The following is an 18,671-nucleotide window of genomic DNA, read 5'->3' as shown; positions in this document are numbered from 1 at the left end:
ATATGGAAAACACATGTCTGACTCCATTCCAAATATTCCATTTCAGCCACTACAATGAGTCCATCCTCCCACCAGCCTCCACTGCCACCCATCCACCCTACTGCACCCATCCACCCACCCAACCACTCACTCACTCACTCACTCACCCACTCACTCACTCACTCACTCACTCACTCACTCACTCACTCACTCACACACTCACTCACTCACTCACTCACTCACTCACTCACACACTCACTCACTCACTCACTCACTCACTCTCTCTCTCTCGTATAAATTCTAACCAACAGGTCAATGAGTTTCACACAGAACACCTCTTGGCCATCACAGAGGTCAGGCATACAATGAAGTCTCTATCATATTCACTGGCAATAGTCCTTTGTTTAATGAATAGAGTGAAGTGCAGTACAATTCTACTTTGTTGTGATTGTATTCCCCCCCTTTCCTTTCTACCTCAGGAGAGGTATGGGTTATTGGTAATGAGGTATGTTAGAGCCTGTCTGATGATTTCAAGTATGTCCATATCTTACGGCACCTTATTTCCATATCTTACAGCACCTTATGTCCATATCCTATAGCACCTTATGTCCATATCCTACAGCATCTTATGTCCATATCCTACAGCACCTTATGTCCATATCCTATAGCACCTTATGCCCATATCCTATAGCACCTTATGTCCATATCCTATAGCACCTTATGTCCATATCCTATAGCATCTTATGCCCATATCATATAGCACCTTATGTCCATATCCTATAGCACCTTATGTCCATATCCTATAGCACCTTATGCCCATATCCTATAGCACCGTATGTCCATATCCTATAGCACCTTATGCCCATATCATATAGCATCTTATGTCCATGGAACAGTAATTTTGCCACTGCTCCCTCAAAAATCAGCACAGATGAAAGTCTATCTGACGTTAGAAAATGACTCCTGTCAGGTTGTAGATGTTCTTCCTGACTTACCTTGAAAGGCACTTGAGACTTGTAGGTTTCTGGCACTTCCCAAGTCAGCAGGACAGAGGTCTTCATCACAGTTTTCACACCAAAGTTTTTGGTGAACTCTGGGGTAGTTGGAGGAGGGAGAAAGGGGGAGAGTGGACACACAGAGGATGAATTATAAAAGAGCAACGTCATCTGTACTTCCTATATAATGACAGCTAGGGGAACCCTAGAGCATCCTGGAAGATCAGCGCTACATTAATAGTAGTAGACACTAGTAGCAGACAGGGTTTAAGATAGATAGCTGACAAACAGCTTATGAAACATCTCTATTTAAAAAAGGTCAAAGTTCTCTGACCTGTACTTTTTAATGGTCATATTAAGGGATGTTATTGCATTTACACTTTAACACCAAGGCTACTCCCATGAGCTTTACTCTACATTCAACTTTACTATAGACACACACACGAGAACACGCACGAGCACACGCACAAGCACACAAACAGACATACACACACACACACACACACAGTAGTATGAAGGTGCTAACTGGCACTGTGAAGCTTGACTATAACTAGCTAGCAACAGGGGGATAAACATGTATTGATGTACCCTAATAACATGTAAGGAGTGTTCCCTGGTACTGCTGTACTGGTACTGCTGTACTGGTACTGCTGTACTGATACTGCTGTACTGGTCTGCTTTACCATAGGAGGCTGCTGAGGGGAGGACGACTCATAATAATGTCCGGAATGGGGCGAATGGCTTTGATACCATTCCACTCCAGCCATTACCATGAGCCCGTCCTCACCAATTAAGCTGCCACCAACCTCCTCTGTGCTGTACTGGTTACGCTGGACTCGTTCTGCCAATCTAGTCCAGTTGCCACCAGCTTCCACACACACACAGCTACGCATATGTTCCTCTCACATAACATCTGACCTGTCTGTGCCAGAGAGACTGGATGTGTGTGTGTGTGTGTGTGTGTGAGTGTGTGTGTGTGTGTGTGTGTGTGTGTGTGTGTGTGTGTGTGTGTGTGTGTGTGTGTGAGAGAGATGTATGTGAGTGTGTGTGTGCGTGCGTGCATGAGTGAGTGAGTGAGTGAGTGAGTGAGTGAGTGAGTGAGTGAGTGAGTTTGCATGGATCTGTACATGTGGGTCTGGTGTGTCTGCACCTGTGTAAGACTATTTATTGAGATCAGCAGAGCTCACGAGGCATGGAGGTAGACACGATCATGCCCTATCTGGATGTGTGTGCGCGTGTGTGTCGGTTCCCCCGACCTTTGGGCTTACATGCAATGATCCCTGGTGCATAATGTGTGTACTCAAGTAATGGGGGGTGCAACAGAGCATGTGTGTGAGTTCTCACCAGGCATGGAGGTAGACATGGTCCTACTCTGAATACTAGGACTGTTGGGTCCGGCTCCCTTGCTGGTGAAAGCCCTGACCCTGATGTCATAGGTGGTATCAGGCTGCAGCCCCATGATGGTCATCTGAGTCTCTATTGTGCTGTTGAGATAGAAACAATAAGATCGGTTTTAGTGTTTTAATAAGAATAAGCATTTTATTGTGTTTGTGTCGTCAGAACTCCTTTACAGAACATAAAATACAACAAAAAACCTGTAGACTTTATAAAGGGCAGGGGACTGTACAGGGGACTGGAACAAGTGAATAATCTTAATAATACCTATTGGTGTGGTTCTGTTGGCTGTTGATATCTCTGTACACCACCACGTACTGGACGATCCTCCCGTTCCTCTCAGCCAGCGCCGGAGGCTCCCAGGCCAGCTTGGTAGTAGTCGTGGTCAGGCCTACGACACTCAGGTTCTGGGGGTAACTGCTGGGCACATCGTCCGGCGTCGTAATCTCCTTCACGTACTCCTCGCCGGTGCCCGCCCGGTTCTTGGCGCAGAGCTTGAAGACGTACGTGGCGCCCTTGTGCAGGCCGGTGACAGTGAAGTGGTCGTCTGTCTTCTTGAAGTCCTTTACAGTAAACGACTCCTCCTCCATACGTTTGTACTGAAGCTGGTAGCCAACATGCTCTCCCACCATCTCCTTCGGTGGTTGCCACTGGATGAGGGCTGTGTTACCAATGGTGGTACTGATCATCATAGTGGGCCTGCCTGGGACTAACGGGCAGAGAGAGGAATTAGGATCATTAGCATAATGACATAGAACACACTTAATAATGACATAGAACACACTTAATAATGACATATAACACGCATAATAATTGCAAACAACACACATAATAATGACACAGAACACACTTAACAATGACACAGGACACACTTAATAATGACCCAGGACACACTTAATAATGACACTAACACTTAATAATGACACATAACACACTAAATAATGACACAGAACACACTTAATAATGACACTGACACTTAATAATGACACAGGACACACTAAATAATGACACAGAACACACTTAATAATGACATAGAACACACTTAATAATGACACTAACACTTAATAATGACAAAGGACACACTTATTAATGACACAGAACACTTAAATGATTACTACCACTACAGTATTATTCAGTACTACCATAAGTTACCACTGTAAAATGTAAATATACTGGACAATTACTGCTGTTACTCTAACCATTAAGACCATGGGGGACCAGGTAAACTATAAGGGCCTGCTGATTTCTGTGTCCGAAATGGCCCCCTATTCCCTATATCCCCCTATATTTTGTAGGATTGCGGACCAATTTCACAACAACAACAAACCAAAAAAACTTAGTCTGGGTCTCAACTTACTTTTGAGAGTTAGAATAATAGAATACACAAGGTGCAATTTTGAAATGTGGTTGTGCATCAGCAGTCACTCAATTAGCCCATGTCAGCATTTTTTTCCCATATTGGTAAATGAGTCTAGTGGCCAGCTATCGAACCTTGTAGTAAGCATGGTTGATTTACCACCCGGGGTGGGCCCATTGATCATCAGTTATCACATTAAAAACTGCAAACTTTTACCTCCCCCTATGGCAAATTGTGTAGGTGTAGAATTTCATGAAATTAGTTGTAAAACTGCTTATTTTTCTCTCTGCCCGATGGCAAAATTAGTAGAACTGCATGAAATGAGTTCTAAAATTGCAAAATCTTATTTCTGCCCCATGGTAACATGCGTAGTATTGCAGCAAACTTGCTTTAAAACGGCAACATTTTCTCTATGCCCCATGGCAAAATGTGCAGAATTGCAGGAAATTAACTTTAAAACTAAAAATATATATATTATTTTATGTGGGTACGCAGACCCAAAGCTACTGCAGCCCCACATGATGAGTTCCGTTTTCTTGTGTCCCCATCCCTGCCCTACTGCATATAGTGCACTACTTTTAACCAGAGTATTATTGGTCAACAGTAGTGAACTACATGAGGAATAGGGTGCAATTTGGGAGGCAACCATAGTGTGTAGTCATGGAGGCAGCCATAGTGTGTAGTCATGGAGGCAGCCATAGTGTGTAGTCATGGAGGCAGCCATAGTGTGTAGTCATGGAGGCAGCCATAGTGTGTAGCCATGGAGGCAGCCATAGTGTGTAGTCATGGAAGCAGCCGTAGTGTGTAGTCATGGAGGCAGCCATAGTGTGTAGTCATGGAGGCAGCCATAGTGTGTAGTCATGGAGGCAGCCATAGTGTGTAGTCATGGAGGCAGCCATAGTGTGTAGTCATGGAGGCAGCCATAGTGTGTAGTCATGGAGGCAGCCATAGTGTGTAGCCATGGAGGCAGCCATAGTGTGTAGCCATGGAGGCAGCCATAGTGTGTAGTCATGGAAGCAGCCGTAGTGTGTAGTCATGGAGGCAGCCATAGTGTGTAGTCATGGAGGCAGCCATAGTGTGTAGTCATGGAGGCAGCCATAGTGTGTAGTCATGGAGGCAGCCATAGTGTGTAGTCATGGGGTTTTTCACAATTCCTGACATTTAATCCTAGAAAAAATTCCCTGTTTTAGGTCAGTGAGTATCACCACTTTATTTTAAGAATGTGAAATGTCAGAATAATATAATTATTTATTTCCGCTTTTATTTCTTTCATCACATTCCTAGTGGGTCAGAAGTTTACATAAGCTCAATTAGTATTTGATATCATTGCCTTTAAATTGTTTAACTTGGGTCAAACGTTTTGGGTAGACTTCCAGAAGCTTCCCACAATAAGTTGGGTGAATTTTGGCCCACTCCTCCTGACAGCTGGTGTAACTGAGTCAGGTTTGTAGGCCTCCTTGCTCACACACGCTTTTTCAGTCCTGCCCACACATGTTCTATAGGTTGAGGTCAGGGACACTCCAATACCTTGACTTTGTTGTCCTTAAGCCATTTTGCCACAACTTTGGAAGTATGCCTGGGGTCATTGTCCGTTTGGAAGACCCATTTGCGACCAAGCTTTAACTTCCTGACCGATGTCTTGAGATGTTGCTTCAATATATTCACATACTTTTTCTTTCCTCATGATGCCCTCTATTTTGTGAAGTGCACCAGACCCTCCTGCAGCCATGCACCCCCACAACATGATGCTGCCACCCCCGTGCTTCACGGTTGGTGTTCTTCAGCTTGCAAGCCTCCCCCTGTTTCCTCTAAACATAACAATGGTCATTATGGCCAAACAGTTCTATTTTTGTTTCATCAGACCAGAGGACATTTCTCCAAAAACTACGATCTTTGTCCCCATGTGCAGTTGCAAATCGTAGTCTGGCATTTTTCTGGCGGTTTTGGAGCAGTAGCTTCTTCCTTGCTGAGGGGCCTTCCAGATTATGTAAATATAGGACTCGTTTTACATTTTTACCTGTTTCCTACAGCATCTTCACAAGGTCCTTTGCTGTTGTTCTGGGATTAATTTGCACTTTTCGCACCAAAGTACGCTCATCTCTAGGAGACAGAACGCGTCTCCTTCCTGAGTGGTATGATGGCTGCGTGGTCTCATGGTGTTTATACTTGTGTACTATTGTTTGTACAGTTGAACACGGTACCTTCAGGCGTTTGGAAATTGCTCCCAAGGATGAACCAGACTTGTGGAGGTCTACAATTTTGTTTCTGAGGTCTTGGCTGATTTCTTTTGATTTTCCCATGATGTCAAGCAAAGAGGCACTGAGTTTGAAGGTAGGCCTTGAAATACATCCACAGGTACACCTCCAATTGACTCAAATGATGTCAATTAGCCTATCAGAAGCTTCTAAAGCCATGACATCATTTTCTGGAATTTTCCAAGCTGTTTAAAGGCACAGTCAACTTAGTGTATGTAAACTTCTGACCCACTGGAATTGTGACACAGTGAATTATAAGTGAAATAATCTGTTTGTAAACAATTGTTACGAAAAATTACTTGTGTCATGCACAAAGTAGATGTAACCGACTTGCCAAAACTATAGTTTGTTAACAAGAGATTTGTGGAGTGGTTGAAAAATGAGTTTTAATGACTCCAACCTAAGTATATGCAATATTACGACTTAAAAAGTATATATATATACAGTATGTACATATAACTAGGATGTGACTAGGCAACAGTATAGATAATAAACAGTAGCAGCAGCATATGTGATGAGTCAAAAAAGTTTGTTCGAAAAGGGTCAATGCAGACAGTTAAATAGCTAAACAAATATCTACCCGGACCATCTATTTAGCAGGCTTGGGGGTAAGAGCTGTTCAGGGTCCTGTTGGTTCCAGACTGCATCGGTACCGCTTGCTGTGCAGTAAGATAGAAAACCATCTATGACTTGGTTGGCTGGAGACTTCGAAAATGTTTAGGGCCTTGCTCTGACACCGCCTGTTATAGAGGTCCTGGATGGCAGGGAGCTCAGCCACAGTGATATACTAGGCTGTACACACTACCCTCTAGCGCCTTGCGGTCAGATGCCAAGTAGTTGCCATACATACCATGCAGTGACTTCGCCAGTCAAGATGGTCTCAATTGTGCAGCTGTAAAACTTTTTGAGGATCTGAGGGCCCATGCCAAATCTGTTCAGCCTCCTGAGGGGGAAGAGGCATTGTTGTGCCCTCTTCACGACTGTGTTGGTGTGTGTGGACCAGGCTAGATCCTTATTGATGTGGACACTGAGGAACTCGACCCGCTCCACTACAGCCCTGTCAATGTGAATTGGGGCATGCTCGACCCTCTGTTTCCTGTAGTCCACAATTACCTCCTTTGTCTTACTGACGTTGAGGGAGAGGTTGTTGTCCTGGCACCCCACTGCCAGGTCTCTGACCACCTCCCTAAAGGCTGCCTTATCACCGTTGGTGACCAGGCCTACCACTGTAATTTCTGTGTTCAGTCCCAGGGTAGCTTAAGTGATGAGCTTGGAGGGCACTATGGTGTTGAACGCTGAGCTGTAGTCAATGATCAACATTCTCACATAGGTGTTCCTCTTGTCCAGGTGGGCGAGGGCAGTGTTGAGTGCAATAAAGTTTGCTTCGAATAAGGATTTGTTGGGGAGGTATGGAATTGGAGTAGATACAGGATGTCTGGGATGATGTTGTTGTGAGCCATGACCAGCCTTTCAAAGCATTTCATGGCTACAGATGTGAGTGCTACGGTGCGATAGTCATTTAAACAGTTTGCCTTGGTGTTCTTGGGCGCAGGGACTATGTCTGCCTGCTTGAAACATGTAGGTATTACAGACTGGGTAAGGGAGAGGTTGAAAATGTCAGTAAAGACACTTGCCAGCTGGTCAGCGCAGTTTGTGCGTGTGTGTGTGTTTGCATGTGTGCATGTGTGTGTAGCTGTACACACCTGATCCAGTGGTGGTGACCACCTTGGCCTTACTTCGTGCCCCGTCCCCCTTGGTGGTGTAGGCTGCCACGGTGACAGAGTAGGTGGTCTCAGGGAGCAGGCCTGTTATAACAGCCTCCTAGGGGAGAGAAAAGTTTAAACAGCCTGGGTCAGGCTAATGCTATGATGACGGCTAACACAATTTCCCAGCCTTCACCCACTGTACTGTGTTGAGTTCACTCAGGCAGGGTTAGGCACTCAAGCGCACACACACACACACACACACACACACATTCCATACATCAGTGTAGCATTTTAAACACTCCGAAGACATTGAAGTTCTTTCTGAGAAATGGTTACAGAGAGGGTAAAATATCTGCCCTCAACAATATCTGCCCTCAACAAGATCTGTCCCCAACAAGATCTGTCCCCAACAAGATCTGTCCCCAACAATATCTGTCCCCAAAAAGATCTGTCCCCAACAAGATCTGCCCTCAACAAGATCTGTCCCCAACAATATCTGTCCCCAACAAGATCTGTCCCCAACAATATCTGTCCCCAACAAGACCTGTCCCCAACAAGATCTGTCCCCAACAAGATCTGTCCCCAACAAGATCTGTCCCCCAAACAAGGTTTTTGAAATAAATAAAATAAATATTGTCTGTGTGACTGAAAAAGTAAAAAGGTAAGGTGCTGTTGTCATAAACAGACATTTCAGAGTTGGATAGTATCATTCACTCATTTTACTGTGTCTCAGTACTGTGTCTCAGTACAGTGTCTCAGTACAGTGTCTCAGTACTACTGTGTCTCCGTACTGTCTCAGTACTACAGTGTCTCAGTACTACTGTGTATCAGTACTACAGTGGCTCAGTACTACCGTGTCTCAGTACTAATTTGTCTCTGTATTACCGTGTCTCAGTACTACCGTGTCTCAGTACCACCGTGTGTCAGTACCACCGTGTCTCAGTACAGTGTCTCAGTACTACCTTGTCTCAGTACTACCGTGTCTCAGTACTACCGTGTCTCAGTACCACCGTGTCTCAGTACAGTGTCTCAGCACAGTGTCTCAGTACTACTGTGTCTCAGTACTACTGTGTCTCAGTACTGTGTCTCAGTACTGTGTCTCAGTACTGTGTCTCAGTACTACCGTGACTCAGTGCTGTGTCTCAGTACTACCGTGTCTCAGTACCACCGTGTCTCAGTACCACCGTGTCTCAGTAGTACCGTGTCTCAGTACTACCTTGTCTCAGTACTACCTTGTTGCAATACTACCGTGTCTCAGTACCACCTTGTCTCAGTACTACCTTGTCGCAGTACTACCGTGTCTCAGTACCACCTTGTCTCAGTACTACCTTGTCTCAGTACCACCTTGTCTCAGTACTACCTTGTCTCAGTACTACCGCGTCTCAGTACCACCGTGTCTCAGTACTACCTTGTCTCAGTACTACCTTGTCGCAGTATTACCGTGTCTCAGTACCACCGTGTCTCAGTACTACCGTGTCTCAGTACCACCGTGTCTCAGTACCACCGTGTCTCAGTACCACCGTGTCTCAGTACTACCGTGTCTCAGTACTACCGTTGCTCAGTACTACCGTGTCTCAGTACTAATTTGTCTCAGTACAGTGTCTCAGTACTACTGTGTCTCAGTACTGTGTCTCAGTACTACAGTGTCTCAGTACTACTGTGTCTCAGTACTACCGTGACTCAGTGCTGTGTCTCAGTACTACCGTGTCTCAGTACTACCGTGTCTCAGTACCACCATGTCTCAGTACCACCGTGTCTCAGTACTACCGTGTCTCAGTACTGTGTCTCAGTACTACCGTGTCTCAGTACCACCGTGTCACAGTACTACCGTGTCTCAGTACCACCGTGTCTCAGTACCACCATGTCTCAGTACCACCATGTCTCAGTACCACCGTGTCCCAGTACCACCGTGTCTCAGTACCACCGTGTCTCAGTACTACCGTGTCTCAGTACTACCGTGTCTCAGTACCACTGTGTCTCAGTACTACTGTGTCTCAGTACTACCGTGTCTCAGTACCACCGTGTCTCAGTACTGTGTCTCAGTACTACCGTGTCTCAGTACCACCGTGTCTCAGTACCACCGTGTCACAGTACTACCATGTCTCAGTACCACTGTGTCTCAGTACTACTGTGTCTCAGTACTACCGTGTCTCAGTACCACCGTGTCTCAGTACTGTGTCTCAGTACTACCGTGTCTCAGTACCACCGTGTCTCAGTACCACCGTGTCCCAGTACTACCGTGTCTCAGTACAGTAGCTCAGTACTACCGTGTCTCAGTACAGTGGCTCAGTACTACCGTGTCTCAGTACAGTGGCTCAGTTCTACCGTGTCTCAGTACTGTGTCTCAGTACCACCGTGTCTCAGTACAGTGGCTCAGTACTACCGTGTCTCAGTACTGTGTCTCAGTACCACCGTGTCTCAGTACTACCGTGTCTCAGTACCACCGTGTCTCAGTACTACCGTGTCTCAGTACTGTGTCTCAGTACCACCATGTCTCAGTACCACCGTGTCTCAGTACAGTGTCTCAGTACAGTGTCTCAGTACTACCGTGTCTCAGTACGACCGTGTCTCAGTACCACCGTGTCTCAGTACCACCGTGTCTCAGTACTGTGTCTCAGTACCACCGTGTCTCAGTACTACAGTGTCTCAGTACTACTGTGTCTAAGTCATTTTGTAAATATTGATCTCCTAATTCTTCCTGATATTTTATACTGGGGAATATTAAATGAGAATGTTACTATTTAATAACATACTATGTATATTTGATGTAAATGGCATGTTGTAGAAGGTTCCAGACACTTTTTCTTACATTTTCACTTGGTTTTGAAAAATGTACCCAAGCAGCGAGTTACTTGCTGAGCCTCAAATTAGATACATATTAGGTTCCAAAATAGTGACATTCTCTTTTAATATAGATGCTATACAGCCCAAAAACACAAAGACAGGGTTGAATTCTAAAACCCAAATAAAGTCACAGTCTTGATCTCTGAGTCCCTCTTTTGACCAGGTCCCATATGGCTCTGTTCAAAAGCAGTACACAAGTCAGGCACTTTTGAAGATACGCCCCCAGTTAAAGTGTTCAGAGTTGTTCTCGGTCTCTCTCTCTGACTGGCCAGAACCACAGCCTTTAAAGCAGTTTGTATCCAACTGTCAAGTGTAGGCTATAATAAGCAGACCCCATTAAGCACACCAACACAAACCACACAAAATACACACACGACACAAATCAAAACTTGAGATCTCTCTTTCTCACGCACACACACACACACACATCTATATCAAAGTGCACACCCTCGCACATGTTCCTCTCCATTTCAAAAGGAACTCATTAAAATGAAGACACCTAAAGAGACAGAGATCCTTTGAGCCCATAAAAGAGTTGGAGAGGTTCTTTCTCCTCGGACTGAGTGGGGATCCATTTCCTCCAGGGCTGATGAGATGAGCGAGAGAGCAGTGGAGAGAGTAAAGACCAGCAGTATGTCCCAAATGGCATCCTATTTCCTATATAGTGTACTACTTTTGACCAGGGCTGTAAGGACACCGACATACAAGTAGTGCACCATAAAGGCAATAGGGTGCAATTTGGGACGCAGTCCGGGTGGATGGATGCGCTTCAGACTGAAGAGAGGAAGTCAAAGACAGGAGGGGGGTTTCCAACTGAGAACACCCAGGAAGACTCATCCCCCATCCCTCCATCTTATCCCTCCTCCAGCCTGCCGCCTGTGGCACCAGCCTGTAGGTGCCTGGGGCCTGGAGCTCAGCCCAGCCTGTAGGTGCCTGGGGCCTGGAGCTCAGCCCAGCCTGTAGGTATCTGGGGCCTGGAGCTCAGCCCAGCCTGTAGGTGCCTGGGGCCTGGAGCTCAGCCCAGCCTGTAGGTGCCTGGGGTCTGGAGCTCAGCCCAGCCTGTAGGTGCCTGGGGCCTGGAGCTCAGCCCAACCTGTAGGTGCCTGGGGCCTGGAGCTCAGCCCAGCCTGTAGGTGCCTGGGGCCTGGAGCTCAGCCCAGCCTGTAGGTGCCTGGGGCCTGGAGCTCAGCCCAGCCTGTAGGTGCCTGGGGCCTGGAGCTCAGCCCAGTCTTGTGAGGAGAGGAGATGAGATGACAGACCACGAAGCTGCAGCTAACAACCACAGAAATGAGCATGGCCATACAAGCCAGCTCTGATTCCCAGAGACCAAACAAATGTTTCATCATGATTTCATGGCTAGCCTCTCACATCTTTATTGCATGACATTCATTAAAAAGCTCTTCCCTTCCTGCTAATTAATCACAGACATGCTGCTGAGCAGAGCAGGCTGGCGGTCTCTGTAGTAGGCTATTTTGAGAAAAGATGGCTCACTTAGGGTTTATGTAACCCTCCCCCAAACCCCACCCCATCTTTCAGTAGGGGAGTTGGAGAGTTAGAAGTAAGAGGGAAATATGAGTCTTCTGAAGCTATAACATTTATTTTAAAAGCTTCATTATTTTAAATGTACAGCTTTCCTTTTAAGTTTCGGGCCCTGCAGTGGTTTCTCTCTTTCAATTGGATAAAAAAAAATTATCAGTCTCTTATCTCTCTCTATCTCTTTAAAATCCAGAGGGGGGTGGAGGAGTGGGGGAGGGGGCTCTGGTTCTCTGGGAATGTAGGGATGGATTCCATGGGAGGGAATATATTAAACATTTAACATTAAGACATGGGTTGCATCACAAATGGCACCTTATTCCCTATATAGTGCACTACTTTTGACCAGGACCCATACGGCCCATAGGGCTCTGATCAAAAGCAGTGCACTATATAGGGAATAGGATGCCATTCAGGACGTAGATAAGACATGATGAATGATTCTGTTCTACATCCAAGGGAACTCCTTCAAGGCTTGTTTAAATAAAGCCAATCAAGTCGTCATGACTTCCAGTACCAGTAGGCTTCAGATCAAGTCCTCTGGTCCCCTCCACCTAACCAGTCCACCTCAATCACCAGGAGGGCCTAACACTAACCAGTCCACCTCAATCACCAGGAGGGCCTAACACTAACCAGTCCACCTCAATCACCAGGAGGGCCTAACACTAACCAGTCCACCTCAATCACCAGGAGGGCCTAACACTAACCAGTCCACCTCAATCACCAGGAGGGCCTAACACTAACCAGTCCACCTCAATCACCATGAAGGCCAAACACTAATCAGTCCACCTCAATCAACGGGAAGGCCTAACACTAACCAGTCCACCTCAATCACCAGGAGGGCCTAACACTAACCAGTCCACCTCAATCACCAGGAGGGCCTACCCCTCACCCTAACCCTCCATCACCAGGAGGGCCTACCCCTCACCCTAACCCTCCATCACCAGGAAGGCCTACCCCTCACCCTAACCCTCCACCTCGATCACCAGGAAGGCCTAACCCTCCATCACCAGGAAGGCCTAACCCTCACCCTAACCCTAACCCTCGACCTCCATCACCAGGAAGGCCTATCCCTCACCCTAACCCTCCATCACCAGGAAGGCCTACCCCTCCATCACCAGGAAGGCCTAACCCTCACCCTAACCCTAACCCTCGACCTCCATCACCAGGAAGGCTAAAATGAAGAACCTACATCTGAACCTGTCTGGCATTAGGAACAGATTCTCCTGCCACTCTGATACATTTTTCTTTCCTCTCACAGATGATGTCAAAAGACTCCGGAGCAGAGCATTCCAGTCCCAGGGGGACTTTCTGTTTCTGTGAAGGATGGATGGGATGGGTTTGATTTCCCTGTGACACTGTAAGGTGAGTCCGGGACCTCTGTCTGTTTATTCTAGGATGGTATCAGAATATGAATCTCTGTACAGAGGAAGCGGGATAGTATCCACCAATAAATATATATATATACACACACACACACACACACACACACACACACACACACACACACACACACACACACACACACACACACACACACACACACACACACACACACACACACACACAGGAGCACGCACACGCACACAGGCACTTTACACAGGTACACAAACAGTAAATTGGCCAACAACAATATATAAACAACACAAAAAGAAAGGCTAGCAAACCAACAAATCAACAGTCTGCATCACTGGGCCGTGTGCACCTTCCATAACACAACAGAAACATACAGACCAACAAATCAACAGTCTGCATCACTGGGCCGTGTGCACCTTCCATAACACAACAGAAACATACAGACCAACAAATCAACAGTCTGCATCACTGGGCCGTGTGCACCTTCCATAACACAACAGAAACATACAGACCAACAAATCAACAGTCTGCATCACTGGGCCGTGTGCACCTTCCATAACACAACAGAAACATACAGACCAACAAATCAACAGTCTGCATCACTGGGCCGTGTGCACCTTCCATAACACAACAGAAACATACAGACCAACAAATCAACAGTCTGCATCACTGGGCCGTGTGCACCTTCCATAACACAACAGAAACATACAGACCAACAAATCAACAGTCTGCATCACTGGGCCGTGTGCACCTTCCATAACACAACAGAAACATACAAGAGCAGGAATTCACAGCACACTCAATTAGCGGGAGCCAAAATGTATTCCACAACACAACGTAGCATGACGTTCAGCAGCACTCACACCATCTCAGCTGTTACTCAATATGTAAATCCACTTTTTAGTAAAAGCCAGGAAGTGTGGTTCAGGTGATTCAAGAATGGCAGCAGAGAGCTCAGGAAGGTTTCTGGTTTCTGTTTGACAGTGCACAGCAAAGGCCAGGTCAGGACTATTATAACACAACACCCATGCCTCTGTGTGTGTGTGTGTGTGTGTGTGTGTGTGTGTGTGTGTGTGTGTGTGTGTGTGTGTGTGTGTGTGTGTGTGTGTGTGTGTGTGTGTGTGGCAGGTATGGTATGGTAAATCAATACTATGTGTGGCTGGCTGTCCAAGACAATTACACACACATAGTCCATAAGGATACCTTTATTCCTGCCGAACCTAAACACAAGAGGATTTACAGCTGTAACGCTTCAAACACACAAACTCACACACCCCATGTTCAAACCATGATCAAACACACACAGTATGGCACACATTGTGCAGTATGCATCATGTCTTCAGCAGGACTCTCTCACCAACCTCAGAAGCACAGCAGCGTTGAGTGGAGCGGCGTTCCCCCACTTGAAGTGTATTGAAATGTGTCTGTGTTCATATCAAAGCTGGGGCAGAGTAGAGGTGACTGAAGGAGTGCTGCAGACTAGGCCTGCGTCCCAAATAGCACTTTATTCCCTTACAGTGCACTACTTTTGACCAGGGCACAGAGGACTCTATTCAAAAGTAGTACACTAAATGGAATAGGGGGGCAGTTGGGACACGGACTAGAACTCACAGTTCTGCCTGAGAACCCCCTGCGCTCCACCCCAACCAGATTTCTCACACACTCCCCTCCCTAAACCCTCTCCACTCCCCCACTTCAAACCGTACACCAATACCCTCCACACTCTGAGTCGTACACCAACACCCTCCACACTCTGAGTCGTACACCAACACCCTCCACACTCTGAGTCGTACACCAACACCCTCCACACTCTGAGCCGTACACCAACACCCTCCACACTCTGAGTCGTACACCAACACCCTCCACACTCTGAGCCGTACACCTACACCCTCCACACTCTGGGCCGTACACCAACACCCTCCACACTCTGAGCCGTACACCTACACCCTCCACACTCTGGGCCGTACACCAACACCCTCCACACTCCCAACACCACCCACCTTCCTCACACAACACACTTGGTAAGTAAGAAGCATACGGAGGAAAGGAAAAGCATTTTAAGCAGGAAATGAGACAAGGAAATTTCCATGAGAATTCCTAAAAATAAATGTTGTTCCTGTTTTGTGACGAGTGAAATGTTCCGTTGGACGAGAAAGGGACCTGCTGTAAGAAGGTTGCTGACTGATTGACGACTGACAGACTGACAGAGAGTAAAGGTGGAGAAGCATTACTATCTACAGATAACTGTCAAAATAAAGGAAACACCAACATAAAGTGTCTGAATAGGGTGTTCGGCATCACGAGCCAGAACAGCTCAATGCACCTGGCATAGATTCTACATGTGTCTGGAACTCTATTGGAGGGATGCAACACCATTATTCCACAAGAAATTCCATAATTTGGTGTTTTGTTGATGGTGGTGGAAAACGGTGTTTCAGGAGCTACTCCAGAATCTCCCATATGTGTTCAATTGGGTTGAGATCTGGTGTCTAAGATGACCAGGGCATATGGTTTCATCATTTTCATGCTCATCAAACCATTCAGTGACCACTCGTGCCCTGTGAATGGGGGCAATGTCATCCTATGGGGGCCGTGGTAGCCAAAATAATCGGCATCTGGGCCTGCCCAGCATTTTTATACACGACCCTAAGCATGATAGGATGTTAATTGCTTAGGAACTGCTCAGGAACGACACCTGTATGGAAGAACCTGCTTTCAATACACTTTATATCCCTCATTTACCCAAGTGTTTCCTTTATTTTGGTAGTTATCTGTATGTGTAAATTAAGATCTAGTTAGAAAGAGAAGATCCAGCTAGAAAAAGATACTGTAGATAGTGAAAACAGAGAGTAGAAATAGAGGTGTAGTGAAAATGGCCTAGGGTAAAAAAAAAGAGGAGGGAAGAGAGTGCAGCGGAAGAAATGAGTAGGACTAGGCTATAGCTAGAGAACTTATGAGATAAACTGTAGCATGATAATAATGCTCAGTTAAGGTCATGTATAGGTTATGTCTCATATCATAGAAAACTGTTTTAAGGAAGAAGAGATGCTTTACCCTATTACAGTTACATTACATGAATTATTATGACGAGGAAAAGCTTATTTCACATACTATGTGCTCCCTGTCTAGCTCTTTCTTTCTAAAGTCCAATGCTCCTACGAGTCTGACTGCTTCAGGTTAAGGGAAGGAGAGAGTGTTAGTCCCCAGACAGAGAGAAAGGGAGAGGGATTGGGAGAGGATAGGGAGAGAGAACAGAGAGAGCTCCCCATGGGCCCACGGACCTTCAAACTGCATCGCACCCAGAACACACTACACACTCCTCCTACTCACATAGTCCATGGTATCCTCAACGTTCCACTGATGACAGGAAGCAGACAGGAGGGAGGGAGAGAGGAAGTCAAACACAGAACAGCATAGATGGAACAAAAAAAAAGATTTAACTTTTTTTTCTCTGTAGGTAAGAAAAGGGCCATAGGCCATCCTACAGGCACTGCAACAGCGGCATGCTCAGTCTCCAGGTGATTAGTGACTGGAAGACTGGGAGAGGAAACTAGAGGGGGAGGGAAAGGGTTAACATGCAGTAATGGATACAGGTAGATGGGTGGAGGGAGGGTGGTTGCTCTCCACAGCCCCACCTAGTGAGCAGGGGAGCACAGCTCCTAGTCCTGAGGGGCAATCTGTGTTGGTTGGGACATCCCTGCTGGTGTACTTGCTGTGTGGGTTTATCGATCAGGCGAAGAGAATTATCAAAAGACAATCCTGATAACTTACCTGCAACGTCATTCCAGCCTCTTGCAAACATGTACTGTGTCTGAAAACATGTCAATATGTATATCCCAACCCTTGACAAAACATAAAGGTTCCCAACAAATTCATCATTCTTAGAAAGTGGCCTGCATGGTTTTGAGACACAAATCGACTACCTTGTTATTCCATCTGTATGATTGATGCTTTTTGTTCAGATATTTCAGATGGCCAATAGTGGGTGGCATCCAAGCCAGGATGAGATTATATGAACCAGCACAAAAAGGAAGATAAGCAATAACAAGAAAAATCCTCTGAGCTATAGGGTGTAGGAAGTAACTCTGAAGTCTAAGTCGGTCTTCAATGGGCTGATGATAACAAGCTCTCATCATCTAGAGAGAAAGAAAGTGGGGGAGTGTGTGTGTGTCTGTCTGTCTGTGTCAGTGTGTGTGTGTGTGTGTGAGTGTGTGTGTGTGTGTGTGTGTGTGTGTGTGTGTGTGTGTGTGTGTGTGTGTGAGTGTGTGTGTGTGTGTGTGTGTGTGTGTGTGTGTGTGTGTGTGTGTGTGTGTGTGTGTGTGTGTGTGTCTGTGTCTGTGTCTGTGTCTGTGTCTGTGTGTCTGTGTCTCACTGAGAAACAGAGAGAGAGAAAGACAGAGTGAGAGAGAGAGACAGAGAGAGAGAGACAGAGGGACAGACAGAGAGACAGAGACACAGACAGAAGTAGAGAGAGAGACACCCATAGCTATTGGCTGGTGGTTTAGCTGTCCTGTGCTGATGTAATGTGCCTGTCAGTGAGTTGAGATTACATTTCACCTTCAGAGGTTAGAGCCCTTTTGCTTATTCAGCAGCCAGTCTGGAGATTACATTTTTCTTTTTTGCCGTGAGGTACCTGCACCACCTATTCCCTTCATTCACACTTCCCTTTGAAATAAAGCTGGCTAGAGCCCCTTAAACCCTACAGCCCCCTCCCAGCCACCCTCCTAGGCTCGCCCCCTCCATTCCAGACTCAGCCAGTAGAAGCTATTTCTCTTCAGAGTAAAGGCAGTAATGGCTGATGGAGATTTGATTTGGTCGGTCTCTCTCTCTCTCTCTCTCTCTCTCTCTCTCTCTCTCTCTCTCTCTCCCCTCCTCCCCCCCCTCTCTCTCTCTCCCCCCCTCTCTCTCTCTCTCTCTCTCTCTCTCTCTCTCACTCTCTCTCTCTCTCTCTCTCTCTCTCTCCCCTCCTCTCTCCCCCCCTCTCTCTTTCTCTCTCTCTCACTCTCTCTCTCTCTCTCTCTCTCTCCCCTCCTCCCCCCCCCCCTCTCTCTCTCTCTCTCTCTCAAACCCCCAACACATAGCAGGTACCACAGAATAATTGATTCAGAGACACAGGGCATTTGTATTCTGCTCGACGACCTTGCTGACTAACGGAAAATAAAAGACAAAGGGGCACACTCCTTTTTCTAGATTCTTAAAAATTAGCCTTATCATAAACAAGGGCTTCAGGGCGAGCAGACCAGGGGTGCAG

The 18,671-nt window shown here is 46.4% G+C and overlaps 1 protein-coding gene across 4 annotated transcripts in view; it reads right to left on the bottom strand.

Moving 5' to 3' along the window:
• LOC139409406 (protein tyrosine phosphatase receptor type Fa) overlaps positions 1–18,671 on the bottom strand; it is a 424,559-nt gene that overhangs the window by 104,607 nt on the left and 301,281 nt on the right. For 2 of the 4 annotated variants that reach the window (XM_071154522.1, XM_071154521.1), the window contains 5 exons: positions 16,751–16,777; positions 7,685–7,802; positions 2,637–3,078; positions 2,319–2,458; positions 975–1,072 (listed from right to left, as the gene is read on the bottom strand). In XM_071154522.1, coding sequence (XP_071010623.1) covers positions 975–1,072; positions 2,319–2,458; positions 2,637–3,078; positions 7,685–7,802; positions 16,751–16,777 — 825 coding nt within the window. The remainder of the gene's footprint in view (positions 1–974; positions 1,073–2,318; positions 2,459–2,636; positions 3,079–7,684; positions 7,803–16,750; positions 16,778–18,671) is intronic. The other 2 variants (XM_071154523.1, XM_071154524.1) reach the window with 1 other exon arrangement.

Source organism: Oncorhynchus clarkii, chromosome 5 (assembly GCF_045791955.1).
Source record: "Oncorhynchus clarkii lewisi isolate Uvic-CL-2024 chromosome 5, UVic_Ocla_1.0, whole genome shotgun sequence".
Taxonomy (NCBI): Eukaryota; Metazoa; Chordata; class Actinopteri; order Salmoniformes; family Salmonidae; genus Oncorhynchus; species Oncorhynchus clarkii.
This window is presented reverse-complemented; position numbering and strand designations above follow the sequence as displayed.